Source organism: Dipodomys spectabilis, unplaced genomic scaffold, assembly GCF_019054845.1.
Source record: "Dipodomys spectabilis isolate Male_0828 unplaced genomic scaffold, ASM1905484v1 ptg000069l, whole genome shotgun sequence".
In the NCBI taxonomy this organism is placed as follows: Eukaryota; Metazoa; Chordata; class Mammalia; order Rodentia; family Heteromyidae; genus Dipodomys; species Dipodomys spectabilis.
The window spans coordinates 16,513,090-16,528,470 of NW_024870746.1; the positions used below are offsets into that span (position 1 = coordinate 16,513,090).

At 36.4% G+C, this 15,381-nt stretch overlaps 1 protein-coding gene across 1 annotated transcript in view; it reads left to right on the forward strand.

Moving 5' to 3' along the window:
• The window catches only part of Ush2a (usherin), a 635,341-nt gene that overhangs the window by 132,812 nt on the left and 487,148 nt on the right, over positions 1 to 15,381 (forward strand). Inside the window, exons 14-15 of the mRNA XM_042681986.1 lie at positions 7,396 to 7,559; positions 14,135 to 14,293. Coding sequence (XP_042537920.1) covers positions 7,396 to 7,559; positions 14,135 to 14,293 — 323 coding nt within the window. The remainder of the gene's footprint in view (positions 1 to 7,395; positions 7,560 to 14,134; positions 14,294 to 15,381) is intronic.

The following is a 15,381-nucleotide window of genomic DNA, read 5'->3' on the forward strand; positions in this document are numbered from 1 at the left end:
GGCTGCCACTCACAGAATTATAATGTTTTCAGGTGGCAGGGAATGAAGCTCTAGGATGGACAGGGATCTAAAGATTGAGCTTTCTAAAGTGTAAAATAAATTTTATGTCAGGATTGTTCCTTTTGGGGGAGCAGGGGGGTGTTACTGAAGATAGTCTCCATTTGAACATTGAGTTAGAGATTGGGCCTGGCAAGCTTCTCACACGCTTCTTTCCAATTGATCTTGATTGGCCTTTTCTTTGAGAACCAGATCAATGACTTCAAGGGAAAGCAGACAACTTTCCTGTCAGCTGATCTCCTTTTATGGTGTGGCAATGGAAAATTTGAGCAGCGTGCTTCATAGCTTCATGCTTCTCTGTGACTCTTTGTTAGACAGCTGACTGTCACACAGATGACAGAGATAAATGGGCCTCAAGTGTCTCATCATCTATCATTCCAGCCTGCACTTGCTTGCTCACAAGTGGGCGGCAAGGTTTCAGGAAAGAGAGCAAAAGTATGCAAAGACACTAGAGGCCTGTGCTTGGGAGGAACACACTGTAAATTTGCCTTATTCTCTGTGTCACTGCAAGTCATAAGGCCATCCCATATTCGGGAGCAGGAAATGGGTTATATCTTGAGGGAAGGCACCACAATTAGTTGTAAAGAACTTGCATGATGAGAGAGAGAGATGAACAACTGGTCACTTTCGCTCTCGTCTATGGCAATCAAACTATAGATTCTCATATACAGCTTGTATATGATCCTCTAGAGAATGTCAGGGTAATATAGGACTAGCCTGTACTCACTGTGATGTGATGAGAATGGAAAATGTGGGGTGGGGCATTAAGTCATCTTGGTTCCAATTCTACCTCTTGCTGGATCAGTTGTATTAGCTTCCTGTTGCTGATGTCATAAATTTCCACAAATTTAGTGTCTTAAAACAACATGAATTTATTATCTTATAACGCTGGAGGTCAGAGGTCCTAAATTAGTTTTACTAGGATAAAACCAAGGTGTCAGCAGGCCAACTGTGTTTCTTCTAGAGACTGTAGGGGAAAAGAAAAACAACAAACTTTGTTTTGGATTCCCTACCTTCTATAGGCCCCTACATTCTTTAACTCATAGTTCCTCATCTTCAAATTGTTCTCTCTTCTTTGACCTCTGCTTATCCTCCCATGTTTTCTCTTTAACTCTCACCCCTTCCTGTTTGACTAGTATCAGGACTATAATAGTGGGTATTCTTAGATAATCCAAATTAATATTTCCTTCTCAAATCCTTTACCATATATGTAAATTTACTTTGTCAAGTAATGTAACAACATATTCACAAATTCTAGAGAGGAGGGCTTGGCAGAGGGGGGCCATAATTGAGCCTACCATATGAGAATTCAGATAACAATTGCTTGGGGGCAAGGTCAAATCTGGCCTACTACCTATTTTTATAAATAAAGTTTTATTGGAACACAGCAGTGTTCATTTTTTTACATATTGTCTGTAGTTGTTTTCTGACAACAGCATCAAAGTCGAGTAGAACAGAGTTCTATTTCCAATCTAGCCCTTTGTAGACAAAAAAATCACAGACCCCATATAAGTAGATACACTGTCACCTTAGGTTAGTTACCTAATCTCAATAAGCATCACAGAATGATCACTGTGTAGAGGAATTAAGATTTCTCTGCATAAATTACCTTTTCAGAATAACTGGTATTTGGTCATTCCAGGTCTGCTCATTGAATTACAAAAGATTCCTCTATCTCATAAAGTGGCACAGATTTATTCTCAGCCTTTATATCACTGAATCTACAGTATATTCTTTCTACTGAATAAACACTCTCATTCCTGTGACCTCCTTGCCTACTCTTATGGGACTGAGAAGAAAGAGCATGATCTCTTATCTACTTGAAAGCTCCTTAAGAATTTGAATCTGGGCTGGGTACCAGTGGCTCATGCTTGTAATCCTAGCCACTCATAAGGCTGAGATTTGAGGATCATGGGTTAAAGCCAGCCTTGTCAGAAAAGTCCCCGTGAGACTCTTAATCTCCAATTAACCACTTGAAAACTGCAAGTGGAGCTGTGGCTCAAAGTAGTAGAGTGCTTCCCTTGAGCCAAAATGCTCAGGGATAGTGTCCAGGGCCTGAGTCAAAGCCCCACCACCAACCAGAAAAAAAGAAAATAAAAGAATTTGAATCTGCTATCATATCTCACAACAATGTCTGTGATTATGTGGAGAGTCAGAAGAGGAGTAGAGATGGGCACCTCACATGAAGAACATTGCTAAGCAAGCTTAACTAAACACTAGGCAACAGAGTGCTAAATCCTTTGAATTCTATTTCAACCACTGCATGAATTCAAGACACTACTTTGGCCGATTTTGATGATTCCCATATTCATGCTGGGAAAGCTCCATGGAAGAGATTGGTTTGAAAATGTCCCTTTCCAAATAAGACAACACCACCCACACTCATTCTTCTTTTGGTTGTGTGAGCACCGCTGGCTTTTAGCATCCACCAAGGAGACGGAGTAAGCACTAAACTCTTCTGCTATAGATCTGATTCCACCTCTAAGAGATCAGTGCATGCAGATGCTATTAGTACAGTGTGGTAAAAGGAAAGCTTCTGACATCCATACCATAAAGGATGTACCCCTGCTACAAAGAAAAACCAGAGCAGTGCCAGACTTTTCCAGAGTTCACAGTGCCCTTCTTGTGAATTAATTTGGATAATCCTCCTAATGGAGCCAACATAGCTTGTCTTAGGGTGTCTGAGCTCTTTCCTTGGGGATGAAATTAGCCCAGGGGACAGAATTATGCCAGTAGGAAAGAATACAAAAGAGTTAAATTCCCAGTAGACCTACAATCCACATTTGAGTTTATCTCTAGCATCCTAACCTGTCTAATGTTTCCCTGGGAGGCTTAATTCACTATAAATTAATTTAATTTGTAGCATACATTGGCTTCTTATCATATGATAGCTACTGTATTAGGGATGCAAGGGTGCAAATTGTGTCCATTTCTTTAAAATTGGCTGGTGCTAGGGCTTGAACTCAGAATTTACACTTTAACTTAGCTTTATGCTCAAAGCTGGAGCTCTACGACTTGAGCCATGCCTCTAGTTCTAGGTTTTTACTGGTTAATTGGAGGTAAGAGTGTTGAATTTGTCTTCTTGGGCTGGCTTTGGACCTGGATCCTTAGAGCTCAGCCTCTGGAATAGCCAGGATCACAGGGATGAGTCCCCAGCACCCAGAGACTCGCCTTCACTTATTGATAGTCATTGTTTCAGCAATTTGAGATCTCTTCTCTATGTTTTTGGTGTTTTTTTTCTTCAGTCAAATGAGGCCTTCATCCTCCTGTCAGCTGTTTAGAAAACCAGGAATAATTCTATGCCCTTTTATTGTCTCCTCATCTTACAATCACTTGTCAACCATTTCTTAATTCTCTTTCCCCTTTTACTTGTATTGCTCTTTACCATTATCCTAATGTGGCAATATCTGACTCTATCTTTCCAGTTTGATGTTTCACCTCTCCACATTTTGAACATTCCACCATCCTCCATTGCTTGTAATTTCATCTCCACTCCAATTTGTATATTTTTTTTCTCTTTATTTTTCTTCCCTCCCTGATTTTCCTGGTGTTTCCATACCCACCTTTTAAAATTCAGTTCAAGAATCCCTTACAAGATTCCTTCATTTTTTAATATATATGCTTTATTGTAAAGATACTGTACAGAGGGGTTACAGATACATGAGTAAGGCAATTAGTACATTTTCTATCAAGCATTGTTACCCCCTCCTTTGTTTTTCCCCTACCATCCCTTCTCTCCCAACCTCCCCAATTCCTCCCTCTGCTCCCCCCCACACCGAAGTTGTAAAGTTCATTTTCAACATAGTGTCTTTTACTAGAAAGGTTGAATGTCTGGTTCCTGAAATGCTTGGGACCAGATGTGTTTCAACTTTTGAATTTCTTCAAAAGGTTGAAATATTCACATATGCATAAGAAGATACTTTGAGGATAAAACTTGAGTCCAAGCATAAAATTTATTTGTCTTATATATAAACACACACACACACACACACACACACACACACACACACACACACACACACACACACACACACAGAGTGATTTTAGTGTACCTTCATTTTGACCATGACCTGTATCTGGGAGGTCAGATGTGGGATTTTTCCATTTGTGGCATCATGTCACATTTTGCTTTGGGGATTTTTTTTTTTTATGCTGAGGATGCTTAACTGAAATCCTGTTCCTATCTCCCCCTGGCCACAGACTAGGTAGATCCCAATTTCCTGGACCCCCAAACTCTACATTCATCTTTATTAAAGAACTATGCTTTTCTCCCCCTTTTCTCATACTTGATTGCCAGCACCTGGAAGAGGGCTTTCCATCATCTTCATGTGTTCTGACTCTGGAAGGCAACTGGATCTTAGAAATGGTTACATATGTCAACATTTTCTTCCTCCTTCTTTTTTACCTTCTCTTCCCAACATCTCCTCTTCCTTTCTCTTAATTTTCTTCCTTTTCTGTGGTACTTTAGCTAGGTAAGTGCTTTATCTCCTATATCATTTCTCTAGTTCTTTCATTTTTATTTTGTTATTTAGAAAAAGTGGCAACTGCCCAGTATGGCCTCGGACTGTGGTGCCCCTACTTCTTCCTCCTGAACAGCGGGATCATAGACATGTGTTACCATAACTATCCCTCATCAGTCACGATTTCAGTTGAGTTGATGTAACGGTGAGTGGAGGTATCAGACAGAAAAGGAGTGTACAAAGAGAAATGCCAACACACACATCTATATCTTGGTCTTTTTTCTGAATACCTTATTTCTGCCTTCTGGTTAAGTTCTTGACAGTAAATATGTATTATCGATTTATATACCTTCCATTTACAGTTATGTTCCTATAATAATTATTATTATAATGATGATAACTCTTTCTTAACTCCTTTTATAAATGAGGGAAAAGAAAATATATGAAACTGTTGATTAAGAAGTGAAATCAACTTCTTTCCTGTTCCATTTGGTAAATACTGATCTACTGAAGGGGCCAGACAGAGAGCTCACTGTGGATTGTTGGAGGGCCTGAAGCTGCATTTTACTCCTGTTTTGTTTATCATAATGAACTGGTCAATAAACATCACAAATTGTTTATCTATATAAACCTTGACAGATTACTCTTTATGAAATCCATTTAGCAAGTGAGGTTTTTCCCATAAGGATGAAAAATGAAGATTTTAAACAGATTGTGGGAGAAGCTCTGGGTGTACCGAGAGAGTCAGTGTAATAAAAGTTGCTTTATATTAATATTACAAAAACCATTTATCCTGGCAAAATCAATATCACAATTCATCTTAGTTTGGTGTTTCTCTTTCTCAGCTTAAGATGTCTTTTCTTTATTATGTATAATTTTGTTTTAATAAACGTGAAATATATTTCATTTAGGAGGTCCTCTTGAGGAGGGATAACATAAAATGATAGCAAACTTGTAGCTTATTTGCTAAAGAGTCTTAGAAATGTTGAAAATTATATTTGAGTGGCCGAGAAATTTATAGCAATCATTTTACTTAAGCCTTAATTACAAAATCATCCCCTGTGTGCTTTGGGCTAGACACAAAGTATAATATTCAGAGAAGTCTCCTCTGATGAACTTCGTTTAGGGAAAAATTCCCTCTTACTGGTATTAAGCAATTATCACAAGTCATATATGTTCAATATAACAATGGCCGGGCAAACAGACTATAACATGAGGTAGAGACACATTTAATTACTCAAAACATTGCATGCTTTCCTTAGTGGTGATTTATTTATTCCATTTGGATTTGGGACTTCATATCCCAGGGATATTGACATAGCTGACTTGAAGTTATGACTATAGCAGTTGACTGGAAGAAAATAGGATTGTATCGAGGAAAAGAATTATAGTACACTCTGGAAACTATTGCTCTAAATGTACTGCGTGTAAAGTAAGTGTGATTGTCTCATGAGTGAACGGTAATAAAAGCAAAACACTCAAGAGACACTTATTCAAGAGTGGTGTCAGTGAAATATAAATATATATAAACATATATTGAGAAGAGCTGGCCTCTTACTATTTATGCTCACCAATGCAATATTAATAGTCTACAAACAATGCACTAAGTAATAGCACATAATGACATTAATAGCAAGTCCAAAGTTTCAATGTTTCTATAATTCCATTTTAATTCTAACGCATAACTTTCTTCAGCTCTGATACTTAGCCTAAACAGAACATTCATTTGAAACAGAATTCTACTGCAATGTGTGTAGATAGATGGTATAGTATACTATAGTTGTTCATACGGGAGGGAGAAATTTCCTCTTATCATAAAAAGGGCAAACAACAAGTTTAGTGGGTTTCAGGAAAACCCTGTACTTTATTCCCAAAGAGATACCAATCCATAAAACAAATTTGCAGCTTATTGAGCAGCCTTAGCTTTTATCAGTCTTATAAGGGTGCTGAATGATTACCCAAGAGATCACACCATAAAAATTGCAGTGAAGTGAGGTGACTCTGTCCACCAGCATCTCTATTAGATCATGCAGGTGAGTTCACTTAGTGTTGTTTCCAATATACCTCATGAAGAGTCCCCACTGAAATGCCTCCTTGGACTGTTTTTGCATCTCTTATCATTCATCGTGCTCAAATTGCTTATCATACTCAATGCCGCAGTCATAGGCTAAGTGTTTGAATAATTCACTGCTAGGGAACAAGTTTAAGTTCCTGTCATGGCTAAATGGCAGTACTATTGTTTTTACAGTTGACTGTGGGTCCAAGAACTTTTAATTTGCAATGAAGATCTCCTATTAGCTTTATACCATTCATATCTTTTCATAAATCAGAATAATGCCCTATACTCCAACCATGCTGAGTATGAGTTTAGTGCATAAAATAGAAATAAAGTATAAACCCATATTGTGGCATCAGCAAGCATTTAACCTAACTTCTTTTTTTTCTGTTTTAGTCTTATAAAACTAAATACAGAATTTTAAAGTTTTTTTTTTTGTTTTTTTAAAAGGGGGAGCTATGTCTATTTTCTGTTTTGTAACTAGATAGCTGACATCATAGTTCTATTATAAGAAAATAAGATTTTACAGTAATCTTTATTGAATCACTGGTATTCAGACTAAGATCCTGATACACACACACACAACTCAATGATAACACTAACTTGAGGCTATTAATTAATTTATGAAGAGCAGGATTCATATGGCTTTTACTAAAGATCTTTTCCGTTTTGTCTTATTCTGGGTTTGTATAATTCAGGCATCCGTTCCAAGTGTTGGCAAAAAGAGAGCATCTTAATCCCCAATGTTATTGATAGATGTAGCTTATGCAATGAATTATTGATCAAAATACTATTCTCTTTGATGGTTTGTCTTGCTTTCAGATGTCAGCCTTGTAATTGTCATCTCTCAGGAGCCCTGAATGCAACCTGTCACTTGGTCACAGGCCAGTGTTCCTGTAAACAATTTGTGACCGGCTCCAAGTGTGACACTTGTGTTCCGGATGCAAGCCATTTGGATGTCAAGAATCCATTGGGATGCAGCAAAAGTAAGTGGAGTTGGCCCACTGTTGATGTGTGAAACACGGGACCTAGAAAGGATATCCCCTTGTTTTTCTTCCTTAGTTAGAGTCCACCAGAATAGCTCAGATGAGAAAAAATATTAACATTAAACTTGGAGATTTTTTTTCCATAGATCAAATAATTGGAAATGATCCAATGTTTGTGTTTATAATGGGATGTTTATAATTATTTCCAAGAGAAAATAAAAAAATCACTAGTAGAGACAAAACTGGATGCTAGCGGCTTACATCTGTAATCTACTACTGTAATCTGTAATCAGCTACTTAGCAGGCTGATATCTGAGAATCACAGTTCAAAGCCAGCCTGAGCAGAAAAGTCTGTGGGAGTCTCTGCTCCAATTAGCCAGCAAGTCTAGAAGTAGAGCTGTGGCTCAAGTGGTAGAGCACCTTCTTTGAATGATAAAGCCAACCAAAAGTCCAAAGCCCTGAGTTCAAGCCTTATGCTGATACTTGCACACAAAATAATTTCCTGGGTTTTTCCAGACAAAGGGATTTCCCAGGAGGTAAAGCATTTATCTTTAAAAATTTGTTAGTAGTCTTCCCACAAAGACATTTCCAGGTAATTTTACATGACAAATGGAACATTTTCCTCATTTATTGTGAGTTTTATATTCTTGTAATCCCTGAATTCTGTGAACATTATTATAGTACTAGTTGTTTTTTTTTTGTTTACTATAGTAATTATTACTGCCACTATTTTCATAACATATTGCCATTCATTTTTTTCTACTTTAAGTTGTCTTGCCCTATAAAACACCTCTCACATTTTAGTGTCTTTTGACTTCTTAATGTCCACTGCCTTCTCTATGTTGATTTCAGTTCATGTTTCCTTACCTTGGCGCTACTCCCTTCGAAATGTGTTCTGGGAGCATGTGGTGAGGAGACCTGCTCGTCACATGGTGCAAGGCATTTTCTCCGTAGGTGTCTGTCCTAACATGGTCATGAATCTAAATGCTAGGAAATCTCACGTGTCATGTTAGACCATGTCAAGCAAAAGCATCTGGATTCTGCTATCCACAGTCCAAGGAAGAGAAAAATCATAGGATACTGGGATCCACATCAATAGTTCTTGATTTTGTGGTAGTAGAAAGCAGGGTATAGCTAAATATTGAGAAGACATAGATTTTATGTCTATGTAATTTCTCTGACTATACAGCATTCCATCAGTCAATCTGGGTGTTATTGTAAGGAAAACTGTAGCCCTTTCTGTCTGTTTCCCTTAGAAAAGGATGATCACAGTTGGCTTTGGATATAAATGTAGCCTAAACATAAAATGGATTTTCGTTGTCGATTTAATGAATATTTGTCATTTAATTATCTACAAGATTGATTGATTGATTGATGTACAATTCAAATTCCAGGATACACTTTTTGGGTCATGAGTTCTAGAGCATCTTATTTAATAGAATTGCGACATCTTTACACACACCAAGCATCATAGTATTGCTTTCATACTGGTTCAGCCACCAATTTGGGGTGAAAATACTGGTAGCTGTCCCACATTGTTTTGTTCCCCATAGGTGAATAGTCTGGTCCCAGGGAGCCTAACCTGTTTCTTAGTGATATATATATGTGATACACACACACACACACACACACACACACACACACAACTTTGGCCTTTTCTTCTCTGTGTAAAACGTTTTTGATCTTTACAAGTGATTCTGGTTTATCATAATTAAAAAAGAAAAAAAAAGATTTCATATCCCTAATGATTCTTCCCCTGGATAGATCCCTCTTGGTTTTATAACCTTTGAAATGTGTGATCACAGTGTGATCCTTCCTTTAACTGATTGCACTGGCCAATGCTACTGCTTTGGGTTTTAACTTAACAGAATTTACAGCACTGTAAATTTAAAAGCTCAGCATCAACAGAGTAGTCAGGCAGCATCATTTTTCCCCCTCTTTAACTATTTCTTCATTTTTCTCCCTTGAGATAAGGCCTTTTGGGGGTGGGGGACATGGTGCCTGTACTCTGGGCCTGGGCGCTATCCCTCAGCTCTTCAGCTCAAGACTAGTGCTCTACCACTTGAGCCACAGCACCACTTCTGGCTTTTTCTGCTTATGTGGTGCTGAGGAATTGAACTCAGGGCCTCATGCATGCAAGGCAAGCACTCTACCACTGAGCTACCTTCCCAGCTCGGCCTTTTATTTTTCTTGCCCAAGCCAGTCTGGGTTGACAGGCACATGCCTCTATTCCTTGCTTCTTCTATTCACAAAAGGACTTGTGAACACTTTTTTTCTCCTTGAGCCAGCCTCAAACTGTGATCCTCTGAATTTTTGCCTCCTTAGTAGCTAGGATTGCAGGTTTGAGCCATTGTGTATGGTCCAGCTTCAGATTTTTTCAGTAAAAAAAAAAAAAGGCTCCTGCTGTCAAAAGGGGTTTGAAACATAGAAGGGATAGTGGACACTCGTAGGGAAATGTTGGCTTGGATAAATGGAGAAGACCTGTCTTCTTCCCTGTGTTTCACACAGCAGTTGCTCTTTATCCTAGCAACAGTCAGCAGAAACAACCTGCTTCACAAACATGATGTGATTGAAAGGAACGTAGTGCTATCTATTGTTGAAACTGTGAACTACCTCAGGCTAATATTTGTCCAGTAGATGTCAAAAATGTGTTTTCCTTAAACACGAATATGCCTCCTGGTACCTTTCTCCGCAGGTTGAGAACTGTAGCATTGTAACTGCTATTATTTCCTACCTCTTTAGGGACCACAGACAAGAGTTTAGTTCAGCAATATCATCTGTGAAGGAGGGAGGAGGGGGCAGATGTACAGAATCAAAGCAGAATCCTAGAATATAATTTCCAAAGTGCACAAGAATTGAATTTAAATAAAGTAGTTAGACCATCTCAGACATTATGTTTCTCTACTGGGAAAGCCACTTCTTTCTTAACAATATTGGTTTCATTAGTTCAAGGTGATATAGTCCATTTTACCTGATAGGAGACCTAGAGTAAAATGGGAAGAAAATAATGTTGACTTTACATTCTATCCAATGAGTATAATATTCCAGTTTGTCCTGAACTTTTTGTAATATATAATTTTTTATTGTAAAGAGGGTTGCAGTTACATGAGTAAGGTAATGAGTACATTTCCTATCGAGCATTGTTACCTCCTCCTTTGTTTTCCCCTACCATCCCTTCCATCCCCACCTCCCCAACTTTTCCCTTTCCCCCACCCCGAGGTTGTAAAGTTCGTTTTCAACATACTGTCTTGTATATCTCATTGTTACAATGTGTCAACCTGTATCTTTGTTTCAGCATTTTGTTATTACCCTTCCTCTCCCCAAATTAGAAAAATGTATATACAAGATGCAGGGCACTGGAATCAAATACAATGAAATCAGGGGCTATCCCATGGGGGAAGAACATACGAAAGAAACAAAAAAAAAATCACATAGTACATTATAAATACATTTAAAACAACAGCAACAAAGATAAAAACCTCTTGTGACCCTATCTTGGGGTTCATTTTGCTTAGCATCATCTTATATGGTCATAAGTATATAGCTTTTGACCTTTTCTACTTGTTCTATATATACTAGTTATTGCAAATAAGGGAAACCATGGGACCTATGTTTCTTTGGCTTAGCTTACTTCATTTAATATAATTGTTTCCAAGTCTTTCCATTTCCTAACAAACGGGGCAATGTCATTCTTTCTGATGGAAGCGTAGAATTCCATTGTATATGAACTTTTGTGTACGAACTCAGCCAAAATCACATGTGTGTGTATTCTTTCTTCTTTCTTTCTTTCCTTTGTTCATTCGTTCTTTTTTCCTTCTTTCCTTCCTTTCTTCCTTTCTTAATTTCTTTCTGTCCCTCCCTCCCTTCCTTCCTTTTCTTTCTTTCACTCCTTCCTTCCTCCCTCCCTCCCTCTCTCCCTCCCTCCTTTCCTCTTTTCCTTTCTTCTTCCCTTCTTTCAATCTTTTCCTTTCTTTTTCAGTTCTGGAGTTTGAACTTCAATTCCTACACTTGTTACACACTTGATCTACACTACCAAATCCCCTCTTTTTTTCTCCTTTTTTACATTAGTTATTATTCTGATACTTGTTTTGCCTGGAGCCAGTCTTGGACTACAAGTTCCCCTAAATATTTGGAGGTGAGGGGATGTACAGCGTGTGTCTACTGTCTATTATTATTAATATTAAAATTTATTTCATTGTCTTATAATTTTATGTTGCAAACATTTGTTAAATTATTTTTAGTCATCTGTAGAGATTTAAAGCATGGAAAGCTATTTCCATACTAGTATGCAGCTGTGCTATCTCTTCACACTGTTTTAAATTTTAATTTTTACTTGTTGCCAACTTCCTAAGGGTGACCCTTATGTCTGAATCAGGCAATGATTTCAGAGAACTTCGTACTAAAATACTCCTAAACTTGTGGGTAACTTAAAGTTCAGTCCATCAGTATGTGTGTGGTTTGGAAATACATTCAGAGTCAGAGCTACTTCTGGGACCTTGTAGAGAAGACAAAGGAAATATAAGATTTCTAAGCACCTTCTCTTACAAAGAGCAATGTCGTAAACTGTGAGGAAAAAAAGAAACTTCGTCCAATGTTCCTGTTTTTTTCCCTATTTCTACTTAGTCATCTGGTTAGCAGGATCAAGTCTGGATCACAAATGCTTCTCGTCGCTATATTCTTTTACATATAATTGCCAAGACTATTCCTTAGAAGTTCATGATGCTTTTATTTTGGCTAAGGAGAATATCATTGAAATAGCTAGATGTTTGAGTCATTGTTATAAATTATCTCATCATGTGGACTTAGGACTTTCTTTTCTACAATCAAGAAAGCAAGAGTATAATTCCACAGTATTATTTCTGCTCATGTCTCCTTTGATGCTTACAGAGTTTCTTTGGTTTCTTTGGCATACACATATTGGATATGTGTATGATCAGTTTCTCATGAAGATATTAATATAAAAATATAATTTTAATATTAGCAAACATTATTTACATGTAACCTTTGCCAAAAAAATTTCTGTACAACTCTTCAGAGGTAATCATTAAGGAGGCTTTCCTACAAACATTGAGAGCGGATACAAAAGAGGGTATTTACTAAGCATTTATTGTATGTAAAAATCTGTATCGATTGTCTGTTTATAGGCAAATTACATGCACACACATTTATATGTACATATGCACAGATGTACACATATGCACGTATGCATATGTACAAAACATGTATATATACATATATACATACAAAATGCATGCATATGTGCACACTATGTACATGCACATATTCACACATCTGTATATACAGAAACTGACACATGTACACACCTTTTCTTCTCAGGTAACTCTGAGAGTAGACATCATCCTGCTCTTACAGTAAAGGAGAAAGGTTCTGAAAATCCAATCCTCATTTAGTTGCATTCATCCAAGCTTGGATTTAAGCTTACAGCCCTCAGACAGATGGGCTTAGTTATAATGTTATACTCTCCTTCCTCGTCTATCCTTTTGAAAATGCTCTTTTATTAAGCTCTGATTTAACTTGAATGCAATTTCTCTTCCCTCAAGAGACCTTGAATGAATCACAAGTGGCTGAAGATATTATATATAAAACACTGATAATATTTGATGGATTCACTTCTTTACATGAATTTTTAAAAATTCTTAATGAAAGTATTAATGGCTTAAAAAGTAAGATAAGACAGCAACCTGTACCCTTGACATTTCATTCAATGAGAAAGTCTGATTAGGTCTGTTTCTCTAAATGGGTGGAGATTATGCATGTTGGTAGTTGATTGACCTTAAAAATATTTAGATGTTGTTTTTCTCCTTTGTGTATTCTGGGAAAAATAAAGCTCACTTACAAAGGAATCTTCTTAGGGAAACTTTTACAGTGGAAAAAACACCCTACAATGTTTCTTTGATATATTTTTATATCATACAAATTGTCACCAAAGTTGTGAGATAAATGTTTTTACATGCATAAAAAACAGTTATGCTTCATCTGAAAAAGAATATTTAACTGAAAAGAATATATAACAAAATAACTATGTATTCACATAGTATACTCAAATAGTTAGTTGACAATACTTAGAATATGTAATGTCTATGCCTATTTTTATTGGAAAATATTGTTCTTTACATTGTGTACTGTGAAGTAAGACAAAACAGTATACTTAATGTCATTAAAACTTCCTCTTAAAAATCCAAGAAATATACTACTTAAATTTCAAGCTTCACTAGATTTTTGTGTCAAATATTAAATTAAATACAAAATTAGTGTCATGCATCCTTGGATTATTTCTCAAAAGAATAAATAAAACCATAACAGTGCTTTGTTCTAGCTACTGTGGTTTCCCCCAATAATATTTAGTCAGCTGCTTTGACCTGCAAATTTGTTTTATTCTTACAGATAAAGACTTTCTTTTATGATGCATAACCTTTGCTTATTATTGTCTTGGTAAACCACAGGTCTTGTTGATAAAGTAAACCTGAATCCGAAAGACATGGGTATCTTATTTTGGTTTTCTTGCATGCATATTGATTACTTTGCTGATAAATGCTCTGTCCATTGTAATTTAGCTCCATCCCAGCAACCTCCACCAAGAGGAGAAATTCAAAGTTCTTCTGCTATCAGTCTCTCCTGGAATCCACCTGATTCCCCAAATGCCTATTGGCTTACATACAATTTATTCAGGAATGGACATGAAATCTACACAACTGAGGATCATTATCCATACAGTGAGTTTCAAGGTTTGGTGCTAAAGATTACATGTTTTGACATTGAGGATAAGTGTTGTGGTTTTCTCTATTTAGCATGGAGGGTTTCAAGCAGAGAGAAAATTACCAATCGCACTAGTAATCAAAGAAACACAATGAAAAAGTAAATGCTTATTATTTGGCAAACAGTGATTATTAAATTTTCATAGATGAAACATGATGATCCCAGTGTTCAGAAGACTGAACATTCATGGACTTGTTTCTGTAAGGATTAATTGGTGCAACATTTGATGTCAATAAATTGTTAAAAATATGGGAAATATTTTTTGCACACCATTTGACCCATCAAACCAACTATGTATTTACTCAAAGGAATAGTCATACTTATGACCCTAACTTACGACTATTGCTTGTAAATAATGGAAGGGATCCAGACATTTAGCAATCTTTCATATTATGGTATATGGCATAGCAGTATCAATCCTGATTTACTGTTAGACGAAGTATAGGCTCTGATCATATGAACAACAATCCCTTACTTTACAAATCAATGGATTAAAAATGTTCCTAACATTTTGCTTGCATAAACTAAAAAGTAAAAAAAATCTGTGATTTTTTCTAATATTTATTTTAAGACTACTGGAAGATAATAAAGAGATCCTTAGTTTTCTTTGGGTATACATAAAAGTTATCAGATATTTCTATTGAAGTGGATTTAATTGTTTAAAATCTCATATTAAAAATATTTTAAGCTTTAATCTAGACTTGGAATGTGAATAGTCAAGCAAATTATGAAATTTTATAAATACATTGCCATTTCCATAAATTTACAATAAGATAAACTTAAATTGAGAGAAGTGCACAAATAAGCCAGGAAGACAATATTTGTATGTTACTTGTTTGAAAGATTTTAAATAAGCTTCTAGAAATCACAGTAGAAGGATACTATTCTTTTTATTAAACACTTAGATGTTTAACATACAACTTCCCCAAAGATCCAATGAAGAAATATAAAACTTTATACTCTCAACTTTTCATATTTTTGCTTTTAGTCCTGTTTACTTTTGAACTATTTTTTTAAATTAGCCCAGGAATTTAGAGCAATGCTA